General features: G+C 44.0%; 1 protein-coding gene across 5 annotated transcripts in view; it reads right to left on the bottom strand.

Moving 5' to 3' along the window:
- Positions 1–15,212, bottom strand: part of SCUBE1 (signal peptide, CUB domain and EGF like domain containing 1) — a 162,957-nt gene that overhangs the window by 113,747 nt on the left and 33,998 nt on the right. For all 5 annotated transcript variants that reach the window (XM_069967998.1, XM_069968011.1, XM_069968001.1 and 2 more), the window contains one exon: positions 999–1,133. In XM_069967998.1, the coding sequence (XP_069824099.1) occupies positions 999–1,133 (135 nt within the window). The remainder of the gene's footprint in view (positions 1–998; positions 1,134–15,212) is intronic.

The following is a 15,212-nucleotide window of genomic DNA, read 5'->3' as shown; positions in this document are numbered from 1 at the left end:
AAAAGATTTTAACTCAAATTAATTAGAACTTTTTTTTAAATTTTGCACAAATCCAGCTAGTTCTAAAACTATTTGCTCAGCACATGACCTGTGTGTTCTCAAGAAAGCCCAAAGTTGTCCGTTAGAGGCTTATCACCGTGAACGGGTGTATGCTCAGGAGAACCGAGCATACATATGTAAGAAGGAATACTTGAACGCATAAAGAGTCCTATGACTTTAGCCAAAAAGTTGATATGCTGCAATTCTAAGGACTCTACAGGGCTAAAGGCGACTATAGGGCATGAACTATTTCAACAACTATTAAGGATATCCATGTTCTGCTCTTTGAATGTGAATGGAATCAATACGAGATGTACAATAACAATTCCACATACTCGGTTTATTACTATCCAGACAGATGGTACTCGTGCCTTGTTGAGCTACTGAAATGCTAACTTCCAAAAATAGACTACTTATCAGGGCGTTGCGAGCGTTCAGGGAACATGGCAATATATCATAACGGTGTCATATACAAAGTCTTTTAACTACATGTACAATGGACACATAAGCTGTATTATACACTAGTCAGATATACGGGATGTCACTTGTCACTGCGCAAATTATTTCTATCGTCATATCACAATACTTATGTACTCACAATCCTAAAATTCCTACACAAGTCAACCATTCGATTCGAAAGGTGGCCTGTCATCACATTCATGCTGCCTGAACCACATATCATTAGAGCAGTCCACGGCAGCTTCTGTACCCTTATCAATCATGGCTAGTGGGGTACGGAGAAGTTGTTGTGGATCTCCCAGATGACACGTGGTTCAGGCAGCATGAAATTGATGATGGGTTCCCTTTAAGTCGTAGGGAAGCTCTTCCAATATTAGACTAATTTCTTCCAATATAAGACGAACAGAGAAATAAATTCAGCTTCACATCAGCCTCAACAAATTCAACAAATAAAGAGAATCCCGAAAGACACAGCATAGATTATATGGCCAAATACGTACCGTTGGAGCGATGGATGCAAGTATGCTGATTGTCACTTAGGAAGAAGCCATCTTTGCACTGGCATTCATAGCTGCCCATTGTATTTACACAGATCTGCTGGCATCCTCCATTGTTGTCCAAACACTCATCCACATCTAGAGGGGAAGGAGAAAAAAAAAAAAACAATTAGGCATAATATATATTAGTAAAGTAAATACAGGGGTTATCATAAGAGGTTTACGAACATGCCAAACTACTGTTACGTCTGATTAAAGGGGTTATCCAGCCCTACAAAAACATGGCCACTTTTCCCCCTCTCTTATCTCCAGTTCAGGTGCGGTTTGCAATTAAGCTCCATTTACTTCAATGGAACAGAGTTCCAAACCCCACCCAAACTGGAGACAAGAGAGGGGGGAAAAGTGGCCATGTTTTTGTAGCTCTGGATAACCCCTCCTGTGTCTGCCTTATGGGCAATATACAGGCTTGCTTGCCTAGGCAGCCCTTTCGTCAATTAGACACTACGGCAGTGGTCAACACCCCATTGTCACACCCCTATTTATCTGAATGAGACGTGGAGTCACCCAAGTAGGCAGCTCAACAAAAGGGGATCCTGGTTGTTCAACTAAGAAACCCCAAGTAGCCCTAGACTTATGCTGGTCATACACATTATATCTAAAAGTTGTGGAAATGGCCAACCATATATTGTGTATGGTGGCCTCCTGACTGACCCCAATGGCAAATGTTGGGGGAGATAAGTGTCAGGCTGTTTGATTTTTGCATGGAAATACATTGGACTACTCCAGAATGCACAAATGGACAACCCTTGGACAAACCAGTGTATGGCCATATTAGAAAGCTTCACAACGGACCTCCACCAATTACAATGGATGATGTCACCCTCAACTTCTCAAAGATACTCACAGGGCCCGATTATCGTTCTATGTAATAGAGACAACGATCAGCCGATGAAACAGCTAACAATGTCTGTGCAACCCTTGCGAAAACAATTATCAGGCCGTGTAATAGACCCTTACTATGAGATAAGATTGGGTAGGTGAAAATTCAACATGCCCACCATTCTGTCCAATGACATCACCTGTAAGTGGAAAGACAGAAGACCACCACACACCTAAGACCATGGGTCTCCAAACTGCGGCCGTTCAGTTGTTGCAAAACCACAATTCCCATCATGCCCGGACAGCTAAAGCTTTAGATTTGGCTGTCCAGGCATGATGGGAAATGTAGTGCTGCAATAGCTGGAGGGCCGCAGTTTGGAGACCCATGCCTTAGACCATGGGTGTCCAAACTGACGACTGTTGGACAAATAAGTGTAAAGCCAATCTTATGGCCATACTAGAAGGCTTCATGATGGACCTCCAGTGATTTCACTATGAAGGACAAGAGGAAAACAAACCTCAGACCATGGGTATCCAACCTGTGGCCCATACATCTTTGGCTGTCCAGGCATGATAGGAATTGCAGTTTTGCAACAGCTGGAAGGCCATAGTTTGGGCACCCATGCCTTAGACAGTTGGTTTAACCCGCTAAATGCACTAGGATTGTCCAACTTTAGTCTAAAGTGTAAGGGCAACTTAAGAGGTACTATCTTCTGGCCATCGTGGTACAAAGATTTGCCTTCCCTTTATAAACCACTGTTTATGGTTCCTATACATGATTTATGGGAATTTTGAAAAAGTAGAATATTCCTTGGAGACAACTAAGGGTCCTATTCCACGGAGCGATAATCGGCGGATTCGGCTGATTATCGCTCCGTGGAATAGAGACAACGATCAGCCGATGACATGATCGTTTATTTAGGTTCAAACCTAAAATCATCGGGCACCAACCGCGCATCGCCACATGAAACATCAATGCACGGCGGGCGATCGACGATTTCACAAGCACCATGCTTTACCTAAGCATGTTTCAGGTCTTCTTCTGCGCTCCTTCTTCCTCCTGATCTCGAGCGCAGCAACAGCTTCGGTGTGGCCTGTCTTAGCCGACAGACCGCTCAGCCAATCACTGGCCAGGACCACCACGATCAGTGATTGGCTGAGCGGTCTTGTCAGCTCACCGAAGCTGCTGCTGCGCGCAGGACCGGGAGGAAGAAGGAGCGCCCGTGGATTAGGACCCTAACTTGTTAACCTGTTAACAGTCACTAGAGATGAGCGAACTTTGTGCATGCTCGAGTTCGTCTAAACCCTAGTGTGTGGCTAAACAATAGGGTTGGGACTAAGCAGAGCATACTCAAGGTTTGCTCATCTCTTAACAGTCATGTATATAACATATGTAAAAATAATTGGCATATGGGAGCAGAGGTAGACAGAGTACAATGGTGATCAGTAGAGAAGGCTCCATTAGGGCTTGTATAAAGCCGAACAATCGGCTTTTGATTCCCACTGTCTGCCCGCTCAGTGAAGGTGGATTTAGCCCAAGGGCTGCTTTGAAAACATGGATCCAGCCTATGACGTACGGCTGGATCCATGTTTTCAAGGCGGTCCTTGGGCTGTATCTACCTTCTACACGGAGCGGGCAAACAGTGGAATCAAAAGCCGATCGTTGGCTTCATACAAACCATATCAAAGCCCGTTCAACTCATCTCTAGTGATCAGGGGTCCAAACACCATAGTTTGTTTCGTTTTTTTATTACTTTTTTCACTTTATGAGAGTACCTAACATAGGAACGAAGGAACAAGAGTCCTTCTGCCCCTCGGTTTTAGAGATTGTTGGGGGGGGGGGGGGGTCATGTCAATGGTTTCACAAAATATAATTACTTTTTAATACACCAACAGGCCCCAAGCACGGACAGAATCCTTAAAAATATAACCCTACTCCACCTCCTCACAATAAGAGAAGTCAAAGTGTTCCTTTTCACTAAGGCTTTTTCATCTTGAGAAGAATAGTCTGGTCACCAAGGTATAAAATACCCCTGGCCCTGACTGGGCTAAATTGTAAGTCACATTTTAAGACACACATTCATTCACCGCAAATTTCCAGACAACCCTGACTGTGAAGTTTACAACAGTCCCTGGCTCAGTCATTACGGGTTTTACGGCACAGACAGGCTTTTGGGCCTACGCTAATGGTTAAGGAGAACTGCAGGCGAACACAAAAGGCATTATTGGGTGAAAAAAGACGCCTTATAGGACTCCTGGATTTGTACTGAGCAGAAGGTTTCAATTACAAAAAGTCATAACCCCCCCTACCATGTCAGCTTGTTTAATGAAAAGGGGGCTTCTTAAATCTCTGCCTTCCCTGTCTGTATTTGTCACTTTAATGGCAAACGTATAAAAACAAGAAAAGCTGCTTTTTGCTTCCAACCACTTCAACTTTTTTTTTTTTTTGCATTTAATTCGTATTAACACGCCGGGCCGATTGTTCACAGTTTTTGTTCAAAAGAGAAGGGGGGAAAAAAAGAAGTAGTATTAAACTGGAATGATTCATGGCAATGGTTACATTTGAACAAAAACAATTGATTAAAAAAATTAAAAAAAAAAACACTAAAAAATGCGGAGATAAATAAAAACTATTTGATTCTCGGACAGTGTAAACTTTGACTTAGTCAAATTTAGAATAGTGACTATGCACCATCTATTAGTTCAGTTCACACTGCCAAAATTTGGATTCCTCTCACTTTAAATAACTTTTGAGATTTTCTGGAGACAAAAAATAAATAAAGTTTTGATCAGTCAGAGCTTGGGAGTTAAGACCTCCACTGATCGTAGACTACAGCTGGGAGAAGCGCTTGGCTGAGTGCTTCACACCTAGCTTGCTACCTTTTCTGATCTCCCTACACCGCCATAGAGATTGCAGCAAGCTGGAAGTGAATCTACTCTCACTAGGAGAACTGGGCAGGGGAAAGTCCAACATGCCCGACCCTTCTCTCCACTCACATTATTTGTCGGTGGAGAGTCAGGTGGTCACATGTCGGGATGGGGCTTAGCTAGTGTTATGTGCAAAAGAGTATGGACTGTATAAATGCAAGCTGAGCCTGACTGTTTTATCTAGAGGGGCCATGCTGTGCCTGAAAGGTAAATCAAGGCTTCCCTTTTATCTCTGACCACCATAATGTTTTGAACAGCTGTACCTTATCATTATCAGCAATTAAAGGGGAACCATCAGCAGGTTGGAAAAATCTAACCTGCTGATATGTCCAGAAGGTATGTGTCTTACATTTATCCTCAGCACTGTTCCTGTGCACTTAATCATTTACTCCTCGGTACAGTAAAACAGGAGCACTGCCCCCTTTCCAAAGCAAAGATCCGGCCCGCAGGCAGTGCTCCTAATGGTGCCCCAGTGCTCCTAATGGTCTTACCGGACTGTGGAGTAAACGACTAACTGCACGGAATCAGTGCCGAAGATGAAGGTAAGAGACAGACCTTCATCCTCGGCATCTCCCGCACAATAGGGGGCTATCAGCAGGTTAGATCAGTCTAACCTGCTTATAGTTCCTCTTTAAAAGGGCTCCTTTTGTGCTGTAACCTTTACATGTTGTGATGCTACCCTTGCTTTTCTCCTTCCTTTTTCCATAAAACCTTGCACCAACAAACACCTTATCGCTCCACATGCCATCTATATAGTCATGAACTGCAAATCTCCTCCCAGCACAGTGTCAGTCTGTTCAGTCCAGCACTATGTCATGGCACAGCAGTGAGAACTAGGTGCTGTCCTGTGATTGGCCAGACAAGTGAGGGGAAGGAAGTCCTGTGTGTGTACTACTGGCAAACAGTCCAGTTTTGGTCCAGTCCTGCTGATCTGGTACTTTATTTACATGGCTGGAGTAGTGATATTTCTGTATACCTTAGTTAACACTCCAGCCAATCACTGGCCACAGTTGTCTCATGCCATATCCCATTGAGACCAGGGTGGCATGGGAGGGAGACTGAAAGCAGCAACAATAAAAATGAAAAAAAAAAAAGTGTAAAAAAAATCAATATCTGATCGATAGATAAGAAACAGAGACAATCAACCCCATAAACACGGCCATGTATCCACACTAGAGCTTGTACACCGCCAAGAGAGCGATTTTCTGTATACATATACTGCACGTGGATGGTGTATGAAGAGTCTGGCAGGACAACAGAAGAGACGGAACTCTGGCGAAGCTTTCAAGAATGAATCCAATAGCTACTTAAGAAGCGGAGGAAAGTCATATGGCCGGAGAGGATTCTGTGCAAAGAGCTCATCTTTTATTATTGATGTTTACATTAGAGAAAAGCCACTCTCTCAGCGAAGGCCGGAGCGAGGAGATTTATTAGCGCAGGCTACTCTGCGGTCGCAAGTAAAATCCTGTGATGTACTGTTCCCATTTTATTAGATTAGTCGGAAGATTTGGTGCGGGTTAATTTTTTTAATCTCTATAATTTTTTTTTTTCTCTTTATAGCTGTTGTATAGTCAGTGTAATGCTACGCCTCGGTTACATTTTTCTTATTATAGTTTTATTTTTATTTAAAGTGTCACTGTCGTTTAAATTATTTTTGCAGAAATCAATGGTACAGGCGATTTTAAGAAACTTTGTAATTGGGTTTATTAGCTGAAAAATGCATTTTTATCACGAAAAAGCAGTTTGAAACTCTCCCCTGGAGAGGGGAGGGAGATGAGGCACCAAAACAGGAAAACAAAGAGTTAATTCACATCTACATCTTGGGGATATCTCCACTGAAGTCCGCACTGACATCTCTGATCTCTGAATACCGGCTTTCACACAGCTCCCACTGTGTAATCCTTTGTTCTCTGCTCTCTGCTGTCAACTAATCTCGGCGGGGCAGCGCACTGATTGGCTGAGCGGGACGTGCAGACGCCAGAAAGCCCCCAAAGCAAGCCGAAGCACAGAGCAGGTACAGCTCCGGATGGCATGGGGTTCATGGGGGTGACATTTATGACGTCAATCCCGCTGCGAGTATGTGTTCTCAATCCGCAGCGGATTTCGCAGCAAATTTGCAGCATTAAATCAGCTGCGGATCCGGTACATGTCAAGGCACCCTAAAAGGGAATTCTAACTGCCTTACCTGTGGTATTTATTTTCTTTATACCAAGGTATTCCACTCAAACGCAACTTTCGATATGTTGCTGCCCATGATGAGACTAACAATTTCTTCCATACTTATTATCTATTCAGTCTCCTTCCCCCAGTTCTGAGCTGCTGATTTCTGCTGAAGACACAAAAATCTGTTTTTGAGCTTTTCTCTGTCTGCCCCTCCTCCCCCTCCCTTCTGAGATGGCTAATGTAAACAAGTCCCTGGCAGGCTTTATCTGCAACATTGTAGCTTCTTTGTAATACTGGGAGGGTTAATCACAGTGAGTTCATTGGCAACTTGACATCAGAATAATCCTCCCAGCATCACAAAGAAGCTACAATGTTGCAGATTAAACCAGTCAGGGACTTGTTTACATGAGCCGACTCAAAAGGAAGAGGGGAAGAGGGGGAGACTGAGAGAAAAGCTCACACACAGATTTTTGTGTCTTCAGTAGAAAGCAGCAGCTCAGAACTGGGAGAAGGCGACTGAATAGATAATAACAAGTGTGAAATGAATTGTTAGTCTCACCATGGGCAGCAACATATCAAAAGTGAAGTTTGATTGGAATACCCCTTTAATTCCAATTTCTATTAATTTAGGGTTGGAAAAAATATGGCCAACAAGATGAAGACCAAATCGGCTTGGGTTCTGCTCTATTCCCAACCCTTTAAAACAAGGCACTTCCTGTTTTCTGACTCTTTTTTTTTAAAGAACAGGAAACAGGATGTCCTGTGTATCCCAGGCCATCTGAGCGCTCACAGAGAGAAGGCAGTCATGTGACTGATGGACAGATTGAGCCGTGACTCTCTGTACTGGCTGAAATTCCTGTGTTTAGTCTGTTTTTTTTTTAGTCAGAAAATCTGCCTTCAGGAGAATGTACCTGGATTTCTGGTAAGTATAGCTGTTATGTATCTGCCTTCAGGAGAGTGGACCTGGATTTCTGGTAAGTATAGCTGTTATGTATCTGCCTGCAGGAGACTGGACCTGAATTTCTGGTAAGTATAGCTGTTCAGGAGACTGGACCTGGATTTCTGGTAAGTTCAGCTTTGTTTTACAGCATGATAAAAATAATCAATGTACATGGCAAACTTGCTTTATATCTACTGTTGATTTAGATTTAGAAGTTATAACGACAGGTACATTTAAGTCGTCTTTTTTTACTGAAGACAGGATAGGTGAAAGACACTCTATGTAACTTCTTTTCACTAAGAGCCTCCTCTATTAGCTATGAATTTCCTGAGGAAAAAAAAAAACTTGGTTTTCTAAAAACCAAACAACCCCTTTAAGCCCTGGTGGACCCCTTTCACGCCATTTCTTTTCTATAAAAGCGATGGAACAGAATAATACAAAGACCAGCTACAAGACTGCTATATACTTTATCAGTGTATTCAGAATTCCTCTCCACCCTTTAAATTGACATATTGTAAATGAAAAGCCGGCTTTGCTTTCAGAAAAAAAAAATAAAAAATAAAATATATATATATATATATATATATATTATATATACATACATACACACATACACACACACCAGATTCGGTACAAATTGGAAGCTTTTCTCCTCCACTTCCTAGGAACGCACGCCAGCACAATAAATAAATTTGTAAAACACAAATACAAGTCAGGCCAAAGAGCGTCCATACATATTGAGATTGTCAGATGGATGTATACAGACATGCTAGGGGTCTGTTGTAAATTACCTTTTTGGAAAGCGGAGAGTGTAAGCTATCCAGCACCAGCCGTAAGATCTGCTGCCTGCTGTGCGAGCTCTGCTCACCACTAGTGCCCCGCGTAGAACTCTATAGTCTATCCATGTATCTACAGATAACGCCATCGAGTATACATTGTAACTCATTACAGCAAATGGTTGTCCCCTCCGAAGGATCCAAGACGATCTCTTGTTGCTAGGTCCCTAGTGATCAGCAGTAATCTGAGGGAGAAGGCAGCAGTAAGGCTATGTTCACACAACGTATATTTTCGAAAAAATACGGCCGTTGTTGCCAACTGCAACAACGGCCCTGATTTGCACGAAAATACACGTTACGTTGCAGTCTATGGAATCCCATGGTATACGCTCCGGCCGGGATCTCTAGCGGTGCCGCAAACAACTGACATGTCAGTTTTCTGCGGCCGCTATTCATTGAATAGCGGCCACAGAGAACCTGTGAGTGCACACAATAAAGCACACGGCTCCGGCCGCACGCTTCATTGTGCGCAGTGGGGAGTTCTGATGCGGGCACACATGGTTCAGACCATCCCTAGCAAATACCTAAAGAAGAACTCTCCTGCAATCCAGACTGGAAAGGATACACCGCTTCCTGCAGGACATAAAGCAGATGATAAGTAATGGAAGGCTTGAGATTTTTTTAATAGAAGTAAATTATAAATCTCTGGCACCAGTTGATTTGAAAGAAAAAAAAAATATATTTTGCTGGAGTACCCCTTTAAAACTCCACTTTCAACCACCATTATTCCTACAGTGCCATCTGTTTCATTCTAGCTCAGCCGTTTCAGTAATGTGGCATCATAGAAAATTGTATAGCTTTATGTATCTCAGGAAATGGTCTATCCTGGGCCTGGTGAATTCCTGTGAAGTACAGGATGACACCATCATCTATCAGATGTCTCCTGGCAGCTCCTAGACCCCGGCTGGACTCAGTCAGCTTATACCTGCTCAGACTCAAACGCATCAGTTTCCATTCACATTATATGCCACTATCCCGTTTTTTTCAAAAACATCATGGAAAATCATACTGGTGGGGAAATCAAAATCAAGATGCCTGAAAACCCACACAGGTCACATCTTATAAAATTGGTGAACGCAAGGCATAGACATTCTACTAGATAATGTTCCGGAACGGTCAGTGTTCAAACAACTTCCCTCCATTCCACTTCCCGCCAATGAGATTACTAACATTTTATCAACTTATGCTGGGTTTACACGGAACAATAATTCGCCCAATCGAACGTTTAACGATTTTGAAGCAACGATTTTATTTTTATAACAATCAGCATTTAGACGGAGAAAAATCGTTAGAAGATTCGTAAGAAAAATCGTTATTGCGATCGTTTTTAAGCCCATCTTTCACATAGGGTCACCTTTGAAAGACTGTTTACACGAAGCGATCTGCGAATATTTAGCGAACGATGAACGACTATTTGAGAACATGTTGAAAGATCAAAATTAACGATTTTTTTGCTCATCGTCTGATCGTTTGCTGTGTTTACACGGAACGATTATCGCTCAAATGCGATCGTTATTGCAAAAATTCGAACGATAATCGTTCCGTGTAAACGCAGCATTAAAAAAAAGACTACTTACCCTCCAAAACAGGCCTAAAGTCTTAACCACTATGTGTCTCCCTTCCCTACAATCTGCTGACTGTTGTCATGGAAAATCTGTCTCTAGTAACAGCCACATTAGAAGAAATTACATTGCACCTCTTTGAGGTGCAATGACAGTAGAAAGAACAATAAAATCTTAAATTTTTACAAATCATCTGAAACTACAGGTATGCTTTAAAGCTCTCCAAAGTGTATTCTATAAGGAACTATTTTTAAAGGATTATAATATACGCTGCGGCACCTGCACTGTGATAGGTAGCACCATCACCATCAGTGGTCACTGCTGAAAGTATCATGTTCTCTCAAGGAGTGGTATAAGACTACAGTATGTTTGCTCTTAGACCATTCCAAGGACCGTGGGAAAAAGCAGGTTGCCCTTCGTCTTCACACAGCTCAGTGTAATGTAAACACCTCTCCTGCTGATCTTCCGGACTGTTCCCATTGATTCTGTCCCCCAGAGAAGGGTACAGGATTGTTAGAGACATGTAAAGCTTCATCGGCAGCCACGCTCAATTCATCTCCCGGACCCAGCCATTCAGATACTTCTCCATAGTCACGTCAACTGGCTGAGTGCTGGAGCGTCCTGCAGGACCCGGAGCCCAGCTGCATTCTTACCCTATGCTGGTTAAAATAAATAGCAACTATTTTGGACTCCCCCTCCCCCCCCACACACACACACTAACACCCCTTCCCAAACCCCTGGCCTTGTGTATTACATGTGATCACTGGGACCTGGTGGTATCCCAAGTTCTAATGCACCAATATTAATAGAGAAATTGGACAAAATATCATATTCTCAAGAGACTTTTGGCTTGAGGCGGTGACCGGGCGCAGGGTTGTTTTCCTAAGATGTGCCAGATTCCGTGATCACGTTCAAAACTGCTACTGACCCAAAAAACTTTTTTTCTACCTTGATTACTATGGACCCTATTACGCGGGGCGATAATTAATCGGACAATTATCGCTCCATGTAATAGAGACAATGATCAGCCGATGACAACGATCATCGGCTGATGGTTGGTTTAGGATTGGACCTAAAATTGTCGGGTGCTGACAGAACGCTCAGACGCTGCTGCCGCTGGGACCGGGAAGCTGCGGAGCACAGGAGAGAAGACCGGGTGTAGGGAGAGGTAAGGTGTCAGGTGTTTGGGCAAGGGCTGCATCGACTTCCCTAATGATGTCCATGCAGCTCTTACTGCCCGATTTTCGGGCCGTGTAATAGGTCCAGTAAACAAGCGGCAATCTAGCAGATCGGCGCTTGTTTACTAAAATGATCGGGCCGTAGTTGGCCTGTGTAATGGGACCCTAAGGGGTAGCTGTAAGAACAAGAACGGACCAATCCCAGCAATATCACTAATATGGACACTGCAGTAGGCACTACTGCCCTGTTTCCTACTGATTATTGGGTCGTACCATGGGGGTAATACTCGATGGCCTGACCTACATCCTGGAAAACCACTCCGACCACATATTTGGTTTCACAATACACACTAGAGATGAGTGCTAATAGAGCATGCTCAAGTCCAATCGTTTGGCATTTGAATAGCGGTCGCCGTTAGATGCATCACCCTGCGGAGACTGGGAAAACCTGGATACAGCCATAGAACTCAGGCTGAATCCATGTTTCCCTGGACTGCCTAGGGCTGCATCCAACATCTTCAAGAAGAACGAATGGACCTGAACATGCTCCAGTTGTGCTCATCCCCAGTACACCATTAGGGTCCTTGCACACTACGGAAATCACAGATAACTTGCCGCAGATTCCATCGCTTGCCTCCCGCACTCCCGCTTGAAGTTCCACTGGTCCCATAGGCTCTATTGTATGGTCAGGCAGATTCCACCGTCCACCCAAAGAAATGACATGTGAATTCTTTAGGCGGACGGCGCAATCCGCTTGAGCCTAGAATGAAGCCTATGGGATGGCCAGATGTGCACGGAAGTGTGCACAGAATCCACTGGAGGTTATCCGTGTGATTTCCGTAGCGTGCAAGGGCCCTTGGGGTATGTGCACACTAGAGAATGCACTGATCGCCCGCGCACATCTTTGCCCGTGCCACAGACTCTATTCTATGGACAGGCGAATTCCGCCGTCCGCCCAAAGAATGGATCCACCTGTGCATAGAATGGAGTCTATGGCACAGGCGGCGAGCAGCATAATTCACGGCTGGTAATCTGCCCATATTCCAAGTGTTAAAGGGGTTATCCAGCGCTACAAAAACACGGCCACTTTTTTCCCTCTCGTCTCCAGATTGGGTGTGGCTTCAAACTCAGTTCCATTGAAGTAAATGGAGCTTTATTGTAAACCACACCTGAACTGGAGACAAGAGAGGGGGAAAAGTGTCCATGTTTTTGTAGCACTGGATAACCCCTTTAAGCCTTGGTCCCTTCATGAGGTATGCATCCACCATTGTACTACTGCTAAGGACTCTCGGCAATCAGTAGAACGCGTCACAATCGACTTTACTCCCCAGCTCACAGCGATCTCAGTCTATTTTTTCTGGACGGTCCCTTAAAAAAGTCAATGGTGCCTCCACAGTAGCAGAGTCGGAGAGTGAAGCACTTAAGCTCATGCTTCTCCCAGCTCGGTGGAGGTCTCAGCACCCTGATTGATCAAACTTTTGATGTCACTTTTTTTTTTCCAGGGACACTTCTGAATTTTCTTCTGGATTCTGCATTGTGCCATTTCCCTCTTATTCCTCCTTGAAATGGTGGCGCTCCGATAAGCTGTTTATATGGGGAAATTTTATTTTTTACAACTATAAATAGTAGTAAATAAGAGGAATATCTGAGCAGCTAAAGCAGCGCCTGTCTGTTCTTGCCCTCATTTGCCTCCTTCCCCGGAGTGAGAACGTCAAGTGTAAACATGAACTTTGTCTCCAAGAATTCTACAGATCCTGAGTGGAAAGAGGTGAAGATCTATGGACGGCTTTACGGGATTTAATGAAGCGTAGGATTTGATAATGTTCAACTAATTTCATTAACAGATTGCGGCCGTCTCATGGACCTTCTCTTCTATGTGACTATCATTCATTCATGACTAAGAGATAAGGAGGCATCTATACTCCCAGGGGGAGATTTATCAAACATGCTGTAAAGTGAAACTGGCCCAGTTGCCCCTAGCAACCAATCAGATTCCACCTTTCATTTTCCAAAGAGTCTGTGAGGAACGAAAGATGGAATCTGATTGGTTGCTAGGGGCAACTGAGCCAGTTTCACTTTACACCATGTTTGATAAATCTCCCTTCTACTGTATAATCCAGTGGTCTCATCCCTGCGGCCCTTACAGCTGGTGGTAGACTACAATTCCCGAATGCTGAAATGTACCACTGGAGGTGGTCGGGTGACGGAGATCTCAGCCGCTGCAGCCCGGCGCGCGCACTGAGAGATGAGTCCAACGCTCATAGAGAATGACGGAGCGCTGGACTCTCCTGTCATTCTCTATGGGTGTTGGACTCATCTCTCAGCGCGCGCGCCGGGCTGCAGCGGCTGAGATCTCCGTCACCCGACCACCTCCAGAAGCAGGACCTGGCGGGATTAGGTGAGTATAGGGGGCTCTAACGGGGGGTCGGGAGCCTGTCACCCCGGCACGGGGGGTGACAGGTTCCCTTTAAGTGGTACCTCATTTAAAGTATAATACTATAAACAACTACTCTCTCATCATAGACCATCAAGAACCCTGGGAGAAAATTGCGCTTTATTGCGTCTCTACAGAAATATAAACCCTGTTTAGACCAAAATGTTAAAAAGTTCAACATTCTCCCCAACATGGTGTTGATAGTGTTAGGGGGGGGGATATTTGAACTGCAGGAGGATAACAAGAAAAATAAACTTTAGGAATAGTCCCATTCATGAGTTCCTAACGCCGGCAACACATTGCACACAGCTGTCCTGAGCAAAAAAAGTAAAATAAATAATGGTGAATCAAAACCTATCGTGGGAGGGGGGGTGGTCTTTAATCACGCCGGCGAGGATGCAATCTTACATCAATTACTTCTACTACTTGTTGACATTTCGGCATTTGGTTTATGCAATTACGCTCAAGAGCTTTAGGCTACGTTCACACGAGCGACACCACTGCCCAGCTCGCTGCCTTATAACAAACGGGGCTGTGTCCATTCCAGTCCGGGATCTTAAAGGGTTTCTATAAAAATAGCTGAAAGAAAAGGGAGACTTCTAGTGCTCCAATGTCTATACTGAAATGCTGGACTCAACAGGCATGGCTGTCAGATGGAGGAACCATGCTGGGTATTATATGGAGGTGATACACATAGAGATGAGTAGATATAGCAGAGTTTGACAGATTATTGGAGAAATGAGCTCAATGGGAAATATTCTTATACCTAGAATTGGAGGTGATTGCAACATTACCCCTGATGAAACAATTACTTGCATGGTGAAACATGTCGGACGAATTTTAATGTACAACAAAGTGTCCCATCTAGGGCATCTGTGTACTGCAGGCTTATGAATCCTAGCTGAGGTATATTATACACCAATAGGGACTCTTGGATGCTTGCAGTCTTTAAATAAAATGGTTTATGCAAAGTAGGATGAAGGGGAAAATTGGAAAACCATATAACAAATTTAAAGCCCCAACCATGAGGGTCTGAATACTTGGGGCTCCCACTGATCACAAACAGCAGGTCCCTTGGAGGCATGTATGCTCAGCACCCGCTCCAATCACTGTGAAAACAGCAGAGATCGGTAACTGGGTATCAGAAGTCCCATAGACAGTGAATGGGGTATGCTCAGTGTAACACCATTGAGAGAGCTACGGACCTTCAGTCACCTAATCTGTGGGAGTCCCACATCACAATGACAGGATTTTTTTTTCTGATCCTATAATGCACTGCAGTACTTCTATCTTCTGC

This window comes from Dendropsophus ebraccatus, chromosome 1, assembly GCF_027789765.1.
Source record: "Dendropsophus ebraccatus isolate aDenEbr1 chromosome 1, aDenEbr1.pat, whole genome shotgun sequence".
Lineage (NCBI taxonomy): Eukaryota > Metazoa > Chordata > Amphibia > Anura > Hylidae > Dendropsophus > Dendropsophus ebraccatus.
Note: the sequence above shows the minus strand (reverse complement) of the source record. Positions and strands in the feature narration are given on the sequence as shown.